Source organism: Uloborus diversus, chromosome 7 (genome assembly GCF_026930045.1).
Source record: "Uloborus diversus isolate 005 chromosome 7, Udiv.v.3.1, whole genome shotgun sequence".
Lineage (NCBI taxonomy): Eukaryota > Metazoa > Arthropoda > Arachnida > Araneae > Uloboridae > Uloborus > Uloborus diversus.
The window spans coordinates 99000543-99016878 of NC_072737.1; the positions used below are offsets into that span (position 1 = coordinate 99000543).

Genomic DNA, 16336 nt, shown 5'->3' on the forward strand with positions numbered 1-16336 from the left:
CTGTACCTGCTTCCCCCCTCGCTCTGCCCCCCTCCAAATGTGTCCGATACTTTAAAAAAAAAAGAAGTGTAATTTTTAATTTTTTTGCTATTATACACAAAGATGAGTAAAGCTGATTTTATAATTTAAAAGGACTGCATGAAGACTTGGTTTTTTCGTGTTTGAGGCATGGCCACCCCTGCTTTAAAGCAAATTAAGATCAAAGGTGGTGTTGTGAAAAGGTTGGTTTCTCTTTGGTAACTCTTTTGTACCTATTTCTCATTTATTTTAAGTATTTGTTTTGTTTCTATGATTAGCGATCCATTGTTTTATACTTTCATTTCTTTTCAAAAGTTTTTATGCTCTTCCTAAAATTCAGTTTTTAGTTGAGTCTATTTATATTTGGTAACCGCATATGATTGTTGTCATTACTTGCGTTTGATAACTGGTCTATTTCTTGCCTCAGCATTCGTTGTATGAGTTCACAGAAGCAGTAAAAATATTATTTTTACGGGAAGTATACGCATATATATATATATATATATATATATATATATATATATATATATATATATATATATATATATATATATATATATATATATATATATATATATATATATATAATTTTTTTTTTTTGCAGTAAATAATAAGCACTGCACATAATTTTTATTTTATTCATCTAAAATTGCTACAATGCAAGCATAACTACGACTAGATAAATTTCAGCTTTAATAGTTTCTTGTCTTGTTAAAAATAAATCGGAATAGAAATGACAAAAATTACCTTGAAAAAGCAATTGATTTGTTGATTTTCTTTTGTTTTTATTTGGAAAGTCTTTTTGATTTAAGGACAAATATTTCTTTTGTCGATGACTCATCATTTTTTTTTTGTGTCTTAGAAGGATCAATTTTTAATGGACTTAAATATTTTGCTTGTGCAGATACATCACATCGTGTAATCATGAGTTGGGGGGAGGGGGCACTTATGTCAGAAGGCCTTGGTACTTTTTTGAAGGGGAAGGTCCTACAAACCACTAAACTACTTTTACTGTTGTTGTAACTAGTATTATGCTTTTTATATTCTTATTATGCCTTCTGTGGATTTTTTAAATGAGGACTTACATACTAGGTTTCTTGGTTTGAAGAAATGCTATCATAATTTTTTTCTTTATGACAAAAAATAGAAACAATTATGAACTATAACTTAGGAGATAGGGCACATTTGGGCAGGGGCAATTAAAGCTCTAGATTAGCGTTTGCCAATTGCCAACCAGTGACCGCTCACTCATTTCATTGAAATCAGCTATTGAAAACAACTCAAAATATAGCATAATTTCTTTTTTTTTTTTGGATAACTCTTACTTTCTTAAAAAATCGAAATTTTTATCTTTCAAATTTTATCCTAATTGTTTTAAAGGGTTCATCCACATTGTAGTTTTTAGAGGGTTTTTAAATATTTATAATTATTTTTATGCTACAAATTCAAAAATCTTATCTTACATTTTTCGCTTGGCTCCATGTTTGGTCATTCGCAAGATCGAAGTAGACAAGACAAATAATTGCCTAAATTTCCAAAAACAGAATTAGGTGCATATCTCAATGCAAACAATTGAAAATAACATAAATGTATCATAAATCACGTTTATTTATTTATTTATTAATTAGTTTCTTGAAAAGTGAAGTTTTTATCTGCACAGTTGCATTTGATCCTCATTGCTTTGAAAGCTTTGCTATGGAACTAAAAAAAACTATTTCACCTAAAGTGCAGTTTCCTGTCGACTTCTCATTTATTTATTTTGAATCAACTCAAAAACCTATTGTAACTTAAATTTTCCAATATGTAATGTATGTTTTCGTCAATAAATAGGTATTAAGTGATTCTCTTTTAGAATGTGCTAGATTCTTATTTATTCTTTTATGAAAGTAGTAAAAACTAACCCCCCCCCTCCCCTCCTCCCTTTTTGTATTTCAAAACATGATGAGAATGGGAGCCACTAAGTTTTTTAGGTCTAATGGCCACTGGGCACTTAGAAAAAAACTGTTTTAGAAAATCAGTATTCACGCTCTGCAACTATAACCCATTAAAAGCATATATACTGACAATAGCATTACAAAGTAAGAGCTTTTGAACCATTTTTGTTCAGAATTTATGATATTCTAAAATGTAAGAAAATGTTTCTCCACTGCGTTTTTCTTGCGACTTTGCATGCGTTCTACACAAAAGATAATAAGAAAGAACTCAAATTCATAAAATACTAGAACGTATTGACAACCTGAAAGTACTTTAAGCTCCAAAAATTTCAGGCTTCCAGTGTGATAAAATTTCCCGTAATCTGAGCTTAAACATGGATATTCGTTACGATAGACAGAATTTCAAACTCATTTTCCCAGCCTTATTCGAAAGACCACCACGAAGAAAAACTGTTTTGAAAGGAAAAAATATGTTCTTTCTAATGGTATTGACGAAAAGAAAATGCGAGGTGACAAACTTGAGCTACAGCGCTTTAAAAATAAGCTATTTTTTACTTGAACGGTTTTGATAGCCACTTTGGATGACAATACCTTTTAGAAAATAGATATTTAGGCTCTGAAACTGTAAGCAATTAAAAAGAAGTATTTTTACAATGTAATCACAAAGTATGATCCTTTGAATTATTTTTGTTAAAATTTTATGAGAACCTAAAATCCAGGAAAAAAATTTCTCCTCCGCACTTTTTCACCAGTTGACATGCAAGCTATAAAAATTCTAATGAGCTCAAATTTCCAAAAATACTTGAATGCATTAACAGCCAATTGCATTTAAGCGCCTAAAATTTCAGGCATCCAGTTTGATAAAATTTTCTGTAAACTTAGTCTAAACTTAACAATTTGGCACACATTTTGGATCACATTTTTCGGAGATCCTAGATCCTCAGGAGCTGGATCTTGGAAGCTGAAAATTGGTATTGGTTAGTTTCAAAGGCATCTCTACACCTCTATAAAATTTCATCTAAATCGGAGATGGTCGAGCGGGGACCCCTAGGTCACTTGACATGGAATGGCTGTTTTATATTTGCTAGTAATAAAAGTAAGTGAAAAGGCAGAAAAAGGTCAATTTTTCATGCTTTTTCCAAACATTGTTCTGAAGTTAGGTTTCAATTTCGCATTTCATACCCTCCTCCCCCCCCCCCCCCCGACTGAAAACAACGCAATTTAGATACTAGTCTTTATTTTATCAATTACATATCTTTCGAATTCCATAAGTTTTCTTTGCAACCATATTTTGTGTGATGATTTTTCACATTAATTTTGTAATTACTTATAAAAATCTCGAACTAACTTAAAATACAGCTGGGTGACACACTACAGCGGGTATGTTTTAGAAGAGAATAAATAAATAACAAAAATTATTATTTATGGACTATTAAAACAAATTTTGCACAGGGCCGCTAAAAGTCTAAGCACACCCCTGCCTATGACACCACAGGATGCCTCTGCACCCAGTTTGAGAACCCCTGTTTTATTTGAACTAATTTTGATAAAATCTGATAATGGTTGGCTAAACCACCAAATCCAAGTTATTCCGTTGCAATTACTGAAAGAAGATATCATAATTAAACCTGCACAAGTATTGATTAAGAAGATATTCTTTTGAATTAAAATGATTTAACTTGCAAGCATTGATTAAGAATATTGATATCTTTTGAATTTGAGCATTTTATGTTGATTTTCTGCCTTGATTCAGCTAAATCCCAGTCACGGTGTGATAACGGTTGATGGTCCATTTAGCTTTTTCTCAGGTCCTTCATTTGGGAAATTGGGAGGGGGAGGGGGGCAGAATGGGTGGATGAAGGATTTCATTTTATGGGGGTCATGCTCAAGAATGTAGTCTTACGTATGGCAATTCTTGAACTTAGGTTTTTTTCTATGTCAACAAAAGCACAAAATCGGCCATTAGTTGGTTGAGAAATTAATTTTAACTATTATAAATTAAATATATACTTAAATTATTATTAATTAAACTTAATTAATAATAATTCAATACATAAAAATGACCTAGTTAAATTGTATTATAACCTGTTTATATAGACCATTATTCGCACCAGCCACACCACAATACAGTAAAACCCCTCTAGTGCAGACACTAACGGGACAATTTTTCTTGTCCGCAATTGAAGGGTGCAGGACAGGGGTTTAATAATGTTGTTTGCCTTGGAATCGGGGAATTAAAAATTGTTTGCATTAGAGGGGTGTCCGTTCGGAAGGGTTTTACTGTACAATAAATAAATACTACAAAAATTTAATAAAAGTTAAATGTTTTATGAACATGATGCATTTAGATATTGATTAAACATTTGCATAATACTTGATACAGGACGGACACACATCCATCTTGTATGCAGAAAAATACAATGAACTTCACTAAATAATAGTAAAAAATGCAGCGAAAACCTTCTTTAAAATTAAATATTTTATGAATATAATTCAGACCTTGATGCAGGGTTGGCAAGTTTCTGCGAGGTGGTTAAAACCACTGGTAGAAACCGGTTAAAACCGGCATGGCAAAAACCACTTTCTGCCACATTTGCGGCAAAAACTCACAAAATGAAAAAAAAAAATTAAAGGAACTGATGTGATATACCCCACGCTTGGCGACTTTTTCCTGTTGGCGCCAAGAAAGCGTCACCAAGAAAACGATGTATGACGACATATGTCATACATCGTTCTTAGCGATGCTTTTTTAGTGCCAACAGGAAAAAATCAGATAAAAAAACATGATCAAAGCACTTCAGAACACAATATATATAAAAACAACATAAAAGCACAACAAAAAACATCACGAATATATGCTTCAAAAATGTACAGGGCCGGGGTTTTTTGTAAACATATTAAAATACAATGAAATAAATTATTGTATTAATTACAAGTCGAAATTAATGCATTAATTTTTTTTTCATCATTTCTCCGGGATACGAGCCTTTGGTCTCATAGGGACCTCTGGCTCGCCAGTACCTCACTCCGCTCGGTCCGTTATCCCTCCAACTGTTAATATACATAACAGTCGGAGTATGGTCACAGTTATGTATATTTTCATGACACCCAAGGGTGGCTCCTTCCGTTCAGTGTACAATAATGACACAGTTTTAAGTGTGAAATATGCACCATTATTGTGCAGATTTATTAATAAAATTCAGCATTTTTAAGAGTACAACCGAAAGAACTTTCAGTTGTTAACATAAAATTCAGTACCTAAAGGAGGCACGTTACTAGAATGTCTAAATAATTTGTGGCATCAATAAGAATTAACTTTTAGAACAAAATAACCGTACTATTTCTGTAAAATTAATTTACATACAGTAAAAATAAAGTTAAAAACTACAAGAACCCCTCAAGGATTTGTAAAAACAAAGAATTTTGGAAGTGAGAGGTTTTTTTTTGAATTCTAAAATAAAGAACTTACCTTTTTATATGGTATAAATATTCACACTCAGTCTAAAACAATACATCATATGACAATGGCACGTTACAGATACACACCACGTTGGAGTTAACTTTTAATTAACCTTCAAGTTTGAAGAAACTGGCATTTTCTAATGTTTTTACTTCAAAACACAACTACTGAATTTAAACTAACACAAAATAAGCATTCCTGTAAGGTATATTGCACGAAACAACACCACGAAACAACACCACGTATCTCTCCTGCGTGAAACCCAAACAACCCAAGTAAACAAGTTTGAACAGATCGGTAAGATTGCCTTCGGGTTGCTAAACACAGGTTAGTTTGGCCAGGGATGCCATGCATAAAAAATTATCGCCTCATTGGCGAGAAAAATATTTTAATTTTGTGCAAAAAAATCGAATGTCGCCAAATGGGGGGGTATATCACATCTGTACCAAATTAAATTATTGACATGCAATAGGAAGCGCATGGAAAAAATAATTATTAACCAAAGCACAATTTAATTACAATATTACCACAATTTAAAATCAAATGTTACATTGTTTAGACCCTGCAGTTGCTTCTGAGAAAAGGTGGTTTCTAAAATCTAAACAGTTTCTCAATCTAATATGTACAAATGAGAAACTTTAGAATATTACTGCAACAGAAGAGCTAGCAGGCAATGCATGAAGGAACAAGCAATGTTCGTGAAACTTTCATCTATTGTATATATTTTTTAAACTGGTCCACCATGTAGTAACTGGGGTAGTGGGAGAAATTCGACTGAAAACATAAGTTTCGAGAATTATTGCCAATTTGTTTTGCAAAGCTGTGACATTAGGAACAAAATCTATGTTAATATTGGCAAGTAAAATTCTGGCACTTTCTTCTTGAAGCACGTGACACTTTCGATCACAAACAATTTAGATAAAGCATATAATTGAGCAAATTAAAATCAGAAATGCCTTTTAATTCTGTGTGTCACTCCTCTTTCCTGAGCACCTATATGATTTTTCGTCCTTTGTTTGATTAATCCAAACATTACGAGCATCTGCGATTGAAAAGTTCCCTTCTCGAACTAAATCAAGGGCATTAGCATAGGATTTTATTTTTTTAAATGATGAAATGAAGTTTAATTTTTTAGTTTACTTGAATGAATATCATTGAGCAATCACTTAAGTGATTAAAGATGCTTTTCAGTTTTTGCCAGTTTTTGCCGGTTATAACCAGTTTCTGCCACTGGCATGACAAAAACTAGTTTCTGCCGGCGGAAAGCTAACCCTGCGATGAATACTCGCCGATTCTTTTAGATTGTCGAAATATCGGAGGCAAATGAAGATGTCGCAGTCTCAGAGTCTGATACATGAACTCCGGATTTGTTTCCATCAGTTTTTTTTTTAACTTTTCAAAAAATACAATAATGTTTTGTCACCTGAACGCCCATTAATTTGGTTACAGGTAGTCCTTATTCTAACAAATGCGACTTTTTTTCAGCAGTTTCTGTCTAATACGATGGGCTAATTATGAAAACACTCAAGAAATGAGGTTTCGGGCGACACAATGCTAAAATTTTACATTTCTTGCACAACACTAAGTATAGAACAATAAAACACTGATTTAAACTGCTCATTTGCTATTATCTATTTACAGCTCATTCAAAAATAAACTCAGCACGAACAAAAACAAAACTATCTAAAAATCACTACAGAAAAGAATAATCTACAGAGCCTTTAAATAAACAATATTGACACGTTACAATAACTATCAGCAATTAAATTCTATAAAAGGCGATTGGGTGGCAGACACTTCTTTTCATTATACTGGCGCCCGAAGACAGCTGCCGCGAAGAAGAGTGTCTCAAGCATAGCTAATTTAGTGCCTACATATAAATTGAAAATTGACATGTAATACCCCAAAAAAAAAGGAATTCAAAAATTATTTACTATCTCTTGTGATTTCGGTCAGGTTTTCATTTCTTTCTTTTTCAAGCAGTTATTTTCACTATTCAAATGCAATGAACCTTATAACAGATTAAAAAGTGTTGTCATTGATTGGGGGGAGGGGGGGGCAAACTCCTATGGCCCCCTCCTCCCCTTCTTTGGATCCACCATTTCATGTAATCCCCCCAAAAATTGAATTCAAAAAGATATTTACTTTTTCTCATGGTTTCCGAATTTTTTTTTATGTATTTTCAAGCAGGGTTGGTAAAAAAAAGTTTTTTTTGAAAAAAAAAAAAAAAAAACCTGATTTTTTGTTTTAAAGTGGGTTTATTTGGTTTAAACACTATTTGTGAGAAAAAAAAATTTATTTTGGGAAAATCATGAAGAGATATCAATTAATTGTTAAGGAATGTTTAATATTCATATTTATCCCTAATTTTTTCATAATTAATTAAATAATTAAAAGTAAAATCTTGTAATTTCATTTCCTCATCCACATAGAGATTTTTGTAGGAGAATATTGTTTGAAAATCTGTAACTATTATAAAAATACAATACGTAAATGAGCCTTTGTATAAATGACCAAAGAAATAATTTACTGTGATAACCAGACATTTTTACAATAACCAAGAATAAATTCTTGTAAATTAATTTCCTCATAATCATAGCTATTTACGATAAATAAGAAAATAAGCATGGAAAGTATTTTGCCGTATCTACAAATGAATCACAAGGCTGATGTACATTACAGAACTTTAAACAGCTAAATATCAATAGATATTTTGTTAAAAGATGTAAAAAAAAAGTTGCAAATCATTTAATTTATTTACATAGTGTATCAGTGACAGCAATTATAAAAACAGAACAAGTAGCTTTTAAGAAAATAATTAGGATTTCCATTGTAGACATTATTTCTCCTATTTAATGCATTTAGAATTACAATTTTTTTATCAAAGGAAAAAAAAAAAATAATTAAAAGCCTCTCAGTGTGAAAATACTCTTTTCACATATTTTAATAATGAAGACTGTCATAAAAATTAATGTTTATTGATTCTTCCACCACTCATACATGAGACTTCTTTTATTATGTTGGGGTAAAAAAAGTTCTTAGAAAGGTAAAAATTTGGCATTAAATTTTTTTATACAAGCTTAGAGTTACATGAATATCTTCTTTTTTCATAATTTTTTATATTTTCTTTTCTTGCTCTGACTACATCATCTGTTAGGAATGTAAAAAGTGTTCAGGTATAAGCAGAATTTTAAGCCTACTCGAAATGTTCTTGGACTTCTTTGGTTATTTTTTTTCTTTTGTCATTTAAATATTCTGGCTTTGAAATTTATATACACTACTAGCTGTCAAACGTTTATATGATTTAGAACAGTGGTTCGAAACCCTGGGGGTAGTGCCCTAAAAGGATGATTTGGCAGTTCAAGGGAACACCTTCTTTTCTTTTTTTCTTTTTAATAGCGTTGCAAGATCATTTTTGTAGGAAAGTTCTGATGTGCGGTTAAGACGTTAAGTTTCCCATTTCATGTGAAATCATAACTCAAACTATTGATAGGCAATTCCATTAACATAGCACCGCATAGTCGTCTATTGGTTCATAATGTAACAAAAAATATGATGATGCTGAATAGGATTGCACTCTCTAATGACCTCCTTGACTTTGTACGAGCTCATTAATTTTTGAGCTATGGGCTGAAAGTGAAAAAAATATTTTGTCACTTTGCAAGTAGCGGGTATTGGCAAAGCAACTCGGTTTTCTCCACCCCTGTTTTAACAAATGAATTAGTTTATTCACTATCATATTGGAAGTCATCTTATCAGAGATAGATTGTTAACAGCTGGTGCAATCCTGCAGCAAGACCTAAAACAAAAAACTTACTTTATATTTATTTAGTGCTCATGCACCAATTGCTGCAAAAACCTCTAAACAGGTGTTTACGAACAAATGAGGCCAATTTCGAAGAGCAGTATTACACTGGTATGGTGAGCCTACTTATCTCAAAAAGCAGTGTAAGCTAATACTTTTATTTATTGTTTAAATAAGGAAAAAAAGTAAAATATAATGCACAATTTCATCCATTCAAAACATTCTGTGAAAGAATATAAAGCTATGTGTTCAAGTGATTTCTAGATAGTTTCTAAATGTTTTACCTACTGATTTATGCTAGCTCATTTTTACATTCTTCTATATCTAATATATAGAAGAAAGTATTGGATTCGTGCAAATTTTCGAATTTCAAATTTTGACAGATTCGAACATTTTGAGGTGTGCTGAGTCCATTTCGACTATTTTTGGAAAATGTCTGTCAGTGTGTATGTGTGTGTGTCACGTCTGTGTGTGACCAGTTTTTTGTGGCCGCTCTACAGCAAAAACTACTGCATGAAATCGAACGAAATTTGGTACACATATATGCCCCTATGTGAACTTGTGCCCATTGGTTTTTGGCGCGAATTCCTCCAAGGGGGGTGGAGCAATGGGACGTTTTTTGAGTTACGTGTGCTTGCTATTCCTCAGAAAGTAACTGGCGGAATCAAACAAAATTTGGTCCATATGTTGCCATTAATAGGAACAGGTGCTGATTCAATTTTGGTGTCAATAACTCAAACGGGGGTTGAGCTATAGAACGTTTTTTGTCATCAATTGTGACTGCTGTATCTCAAGAAATAATGAACGGAATGAAAGAAAAATTTATCGGCAAGTAGCCCGTAGTGGGTACAAGAGCTGATTTTATTTTGGTGTCAACAGCTAAAAAGGGGGTAGCGCAATCGCCCGTTCTTTTTTTCCATTGTGAGTGCCCTATCTCAAGAAGTAATTCTACATTCCGGTTGAAATTTGGAATATATGTGAAATACGTTACGGGGCTGAAGTTAAGCACTGAAAACAGGACAAGGGGTCATTGTTTTAAGCTATTTAAATCTCAGGCTAACATGGATATTAGGAAAAATTATTATTATAGCAGGGTAGTGGAACCTTGGAACAGTTTACCGGGAGAGGTGGTAATGAGCAAGGGAGTAGATAGTTTTAAGAGGACCATTGATCTTCACTGGGGATTGTAAATTGACTAGGACCAGTCTAGCTGGGCCCAGAGCCTGTTGCTGGTCGTCGCTTTTGTATTTGCATTTGTAATAGATTGTCGTCTGCGTATTTCTCGTGATTTTAATTGTATGGAAATAATCGGAAATATTATCTCAATGATTTAAAATTTTTAACTGTTGCCATCTTATGTTTGTTAACAAATAAAATATTTGTAATTAATTCAAGCAAGGCTTTTAAAATAACTTTCAATTTTCGCTCTTTGCTTTGTTTTTACAATAATTCAGACATTGGGATGGTCGTTAAGTTTTTGCGTGTGTAATTTTGTTTTTGTTGGGAATATTGCTTCCTTGTCAAGCATGGGGAGGGATCAGAAAAAAGAAAAATATAGAAGAAAGTTTCGTGATGGCCACAACATACTAGTTTATTTTATAAAGTTTTTTTTAATGTTTTAAGTTTCTTGAAAGTTTTTCCACCGAAAACGCCATATTGGAAATACAGTTTGAGCATATATTTATACTTTTATCACAGAAAATTAAATTTCCTGCAGACTGATGAACCAACTGGCAACTCGTCGACACAATGGCTCATCGTGATAGAGAAGTTGGAGTAGGATGGGGAACAGGTCATTTCCAATTCCAGTGGGAGTTCTTTGCAAATTTCATCGGAAAACAACAAAAAACTCCCTTGCATGCAAAAACATTAATTTTTAAAAACCGGGGAGGGGGGGGGGGGGAGACAATCGACTCTCTGATCCTCTTTGATAACGGGTATGGGGGATCGCTTTTACGGTTTTTAACTGTTTGGTGTAAGAACCTCCTTGAATTGTCTATAAATCTGCTCCTGCTTTTTGGCAGGAAGCTTTTTACTCGCCAAGTCAGGGGTGGGTACAAGGAGGGGGGAATCATGTCCCCCATAAATCGTCCACAATAATATCCATCCACATTGTGTCCAAACACTATGAATAAAATGTAAATGATTTCAGTATTTTTCAAATTTATTAATTATTTATGAAAGTAAATATTTGAAATACTACTTCTTTTCATTGCTTATGAAATTAATTTGCAACGTTTTTATGCTTATCAGGGGCCTTATTCCTAGCCTATTTGGTGCTTTTTATTGACACCCAACCAGTTACAGTAATTTATCGTACCCATAACGGTAGTACAGTCGAGTCCCGACTTATGCGAGGGATGCGTTCCAAGACTTCTCGCGTAAGTCGGGATTTCGCATTGTTTAACAAGGTATGTTTAATTTCGCATTGTAGAAAAAGGTACATATACAATTTTTTTTAAATATATCATATTCTTCTAAACACTGCTAAACAGCCCTTAAACTGCTTTAAAGCATTCCTCAACTATACATTAGAGTTTCTTACATGAAGAACTGAACCTTTACTATTTTTAAAAAATAAAAAAAACTATTTAACATAAAATACTTTAAGATACACAAAATGAATGATCAATGGGAGAGAAAGACATAAAATAAAACAACACGGCATGCATACTAGTATGTAGCAATAATAAAATTCTGCACTATAATAGTACTTTACAATATATATATAGTAATAATATTCATAAGTTGGAAAAAAAAGCCCTTAAACTGCTTTAAAGCATTCCTCAACTATACATTAGAGTTTCTTACATGAAGAACTGAACCTTTACTATTTTTAAAAAATAAAAAAAACTATTTAACATAAAATACTTTAAGATACACAAAATGAATGATCAATGGGAGAGAAAGACATAAAATAAAACAACACGGCATGCATACTAGTATGTAGCAATAATAAAATTCTGCACTATAATAGTACTTTACAATATATATATAGTAATAATATTCATAAGTTGGAAAAAAAAGATGGCAATGATTTATGCTCCATAATCAGATTATTATTCTTTTTTAATGCATTTTTAAATACGATTGCTTTTCCTTTTCTTTTAGTATAGCGTTTTTATTTATGGCAACAGCCTTTCTTCCAGATCTTATTAATCCACAGTACAAGAGCAGTTTCCATTTTGATAATACATATCTACTTTGCTTACACACTCTGTAAGCTTCAATGTTGAAACAAAGTTCTGAACTTTATTAATAACTTTTTGTTTTGACTTTTAATTGTAGGTGTGGAAGATTCACTCATATTTATTGTTGTGCTACCCTACATCGACGTTTTGTAGTTCAAGCAGATCGATAATTAATCTTAACCATTTTTTTTTCTTGGCAGAAACTTTTTTTTCTTCCAATATTTATACTTTGGATGAAACAGTGCACTAAGGTGTCATAATATTTCATCTACTTTAATTAGACTGAAAAAAAAAATGCTGAGTGATTATTTGATGCACCTAACAACGCGATGCGTTGCTAGTTTGGTGTAAGAACTTTCGCTATCAGTGATGCTAGAGGGATGTAGTAACATTCACGAAATAAATATTTAGTAGCCAATAAACGAAGCCGATGCTTTCTTCCAAAAAAATTCGTGTTGTCGACGAGGAATTGGCGTTAGCTCTAAAATTCGTTGCTAGTGAAAAATTCGCGTTATAGCCCTTTCGCGTAAGTCGGATCGCGTTGTAGCGGGAGTCAACTGTATACATGAAATACACCGTCAGCTCAGTCATTCCAGCCGAGGACTTCAGTTTCGTGCTTATTAGCACGAATTCTTTTTTAGCCCTTCCTATAGGGTGGTAACTTACTGAAAATACCATGCCCTTGCCTTCAATCTTCGAGTTGACTCGAACCATTGCTTCTCTCACTCGTCTGGTCAGTGATAATTCTATATTAACTACCAGTTTGTTTGGCACTCTAGGCTTCCTTAAAAGGTTTTCCACCTGCAGCTCACTCATTTCCTATGCCAGGCTGATGAGTGCTAATAAGCACAAAACTGCAGTCTTCGACTAGACTGGCTGAGCTGGCAAAGTATTTCATGTATTTCTGTCTTAGCCCTGGCTATAGGGCAGTAGCTTACTGAAAATACCGTAACGGTAAGTTCGTTCACAGGTCTGGGGGGATTTTTTCGCTTGTCCCTCTAAAGTGATAGTGTGTATCTTTGCACCAAGCAACCTCCTCGCTTCCCAAAATTTCCCGCTTAATAGGATTGAAAAAAATTGAAAGGATCTATCCATACTTCTGATGAAATGGTGGTGGAAGAAGGTTCCAGCGGAAGCAGGTAATAATGACGTATCTAGCTCAACATAGAAGGGGGGGGGGGCAGTACGGCCCAAGGAACTCCGATTGGAGGCTACTTCAACCTCTCAAAATGTTCTTTATTCGGCAAATTTTTCTGACGATTCGACAAAAATATCATTTGGCAAAAGTTGTGGTACAAATGTGATGTATCCCCCCCCCCATTTGGCAACAACTGATTTTTTGCACAAAATTGAAATCATTTTCTCGCCAATGAGGGGATAATTTTTTAAGCATGCATCCTTGCCAAAAGTAACCTGTGTTTGGCAACCAGAAGTCAATCTTAGATCTGTTCAAAATTGTTTACTTGTTATCGGTTTCACGCAGGAGAGATTCTTGTTTTTTGGTGCAATATACCTTACAGGAAAGCTTATTTTGTGTTAGTTTAAATTCAGTAGTTGTGTTTTGAAGTAAAAACATTAGAAAATGCCAGTTTCTTCAAACTTGAACGTTAATTAAAGGTAAACTCCAACTTGGTGTGTATCTGTAACGTGCCATTGTCATATGGTGTATTGTTTTAGACTGAGTGTGAGGATTTATACCATAAAAAAATAAGTTCTTTATTTTAGAATTTAAAAAAAAAAACCTCTCACATCTGAAATTCTTTGTTTTTACAAATCCTTGATGGGTTCTTGTAGTTTTTAACATTATATTTACTGTATGTAAATTAATTTTACAAAACTAGTACGGTTATTTTATTCTAAAAGTTAATTCTTATCGATGTCATGAATTATTTAGACATATTCTATAAACATGCCTTCTTGAGGTACTGAATTTCTGAAAATAAGTTGACTCTAGCATTTTATAAAAATATGAAGGTGTTATTTTATGTAAAATATAATAGGTATTTTGAAAGCATGTCTGGATAGCAAATTAATGTATGGTATTTGTGTATTATTTATGTTTGGGATGTTTTGTTGAGACATTTCTACTTTTTATACATCAAAATTTGAGTAACTAAGCATTTTTTTTTTGGCTGAAATAGTTATTGATTTTGGGGATGTTTTCCGCTTTAAACATCGCAATTTGAATCGCTTTGCTCTTTTATTTCTATTGGTACATATTTCATTGGTGAGCTGTTATAGTAATTTGTTAATTTAAGCATTTTAAATACTTTCTAGTAATTTTTCTTTCTGTACAAAAACTTTCTAGTTTCTGGTATTTTTGAAGCATATAATTTGCAATGTTTTTTTTTGTGGTTTTATGTTGTTTTTATATGTATAGTGTTCTGAAGTGCTTTGATCATGTTTTTCTATCTGAATTTTTTCTGTTGGGCTAAAAAAGTAATGCTAAGAACGATGTATTACAGATGTCGTCATACATCGTTTTCTTGGCGCCAGCAGGAAAAAGTTGCCTAGGGTGGGGTACATGACATTAGTTGCAAAGTTGGAGTTCCATTCGACTATATTATCATCATTCAAAGAAATTTGGAGTTCCATTTGGCAAATTGAGTGTTTCTGCTCTCTTCAAAATTTAAGTTTGCCCCCTGCAGGGGTCGAAGTAGTCCTATATATCCTATATTTTCAAGAAAAGCATCAAAATCGTCCTATATTTCCTATATTTTTGAAAAATGTCTTATATTTCCTATATTCCCGTTTTTTGTTGTTGTTGAACCAGGAGGGCATTAGTTCTACAAATTTTGGTGCATGGTGCACTAAAGGAAAAGATGATTTTACCACTTTTTGAAATTTTTGCAACTGTTCAGCGCCCATAAGCAATAGTGGATTTTCGCAATTGAGGCTGCATGCTAAAACATTCAAGCATAAAGAAGACTCTGAAAAACGTCAAGAGGATCCTTCTCAAGCTCTGTTTGTTCTTAATACAAGTGTTAAAGGGTTCAGTTTAGATATAAAATCAAAGAACAGTGGAACTAGTACTTGGGTCATGAGTGAGGAAAAAAAAATAAAAATTTTCTTTGTTTAAATTTTGTTTAATTATTTCGTCTATAAAGTACACTGTTTTTTTCAAAAATTATTCTTCCAACTACAAGAAAGTCATTTCAGATGTGAGGAATAATTTTATTTGAGTTTTTTTTTAAAACAAAATCATTGATTAGAATAAATAAATAAATAATATATGATATGTATTATTTGTTTTTTCATAGCAAAATTATTCATATGTGTCCTATATTTTTTGCGGAAAATGTCCTACATGTGACAAGTCGGTCACTTCTACCCCTGCCCCCTGTTCAGGCCCAACGGTTGGGTTTTTCAGGGAACTGGGTCTATTGCCACCCGTCTCTTCAAGATTTTAGAAGCAAAATGTAATTCTTAAGTGATAGCGGCATTAACACAACTAAACAGTAAACACCAATACCTTTCCCTTTTCAATGGGCTCCTAAAAATGATGTACACCTTTTCAAATTTTGTGGCAAATTTTCTGCAGCCGAACACATTGATAAATTTAGAATTTGAAACAACCCTCTATTTAAGGTTTTTTAAAAAAAGTTTTTGAAATACTTTTTATTTTTGAGGGGGGGGGGGGGGACAGCTGCCCTTCCTTGCACCCCTCTGGATACGCCCATGGTAGGTGGTGAGGAAAGAGGAAAACAGGGAGGATGGTAGTTTGGCAGAAACTTGGCAGGAAAAGTAAACAGCAAACTTTTTAAGGCTAATGGTTTGAGGGTCTATAATGAAAGTTCTTTTTTGCGGGGGAAGGGATGAAGATTTCCTCAGTGGGATTTTTTTTTTAACAGGATTGTTTTTGCGAGGAGATATCTTCTCGCTCTGTTTTCATTAAATAGTGTCGAAGAAAAATTTAAATAATTTTATC

General features: G+C 33.0%; 1 protein-coding gene across 2 annotated transcripts in view; it reads left to right on the forward strand.

The window, feature by feature from the left end:
- Positions 1-55: 55 nt before the first annotated feature.
- LOC129226509 (tubulin-specific chaperone A-like) overlaps positions 56-16336 on the forward strand; it is an 89326-nt gene continuing 73045 nt past the window's right edge. For both annotated transcript variants that reach the window (XM_054861121.1, XM_054861120.1), the window contains exon 1: positions 56-221. In XM_054861121.1, the coding sequence (XP_054717096.1) occupies positions 169-221 (53 nt within the window). In that variant the 5' untranslated portion in view covers positions 56-168. The remainder of the gene's footprint in view (positions 222-16336) is intronic.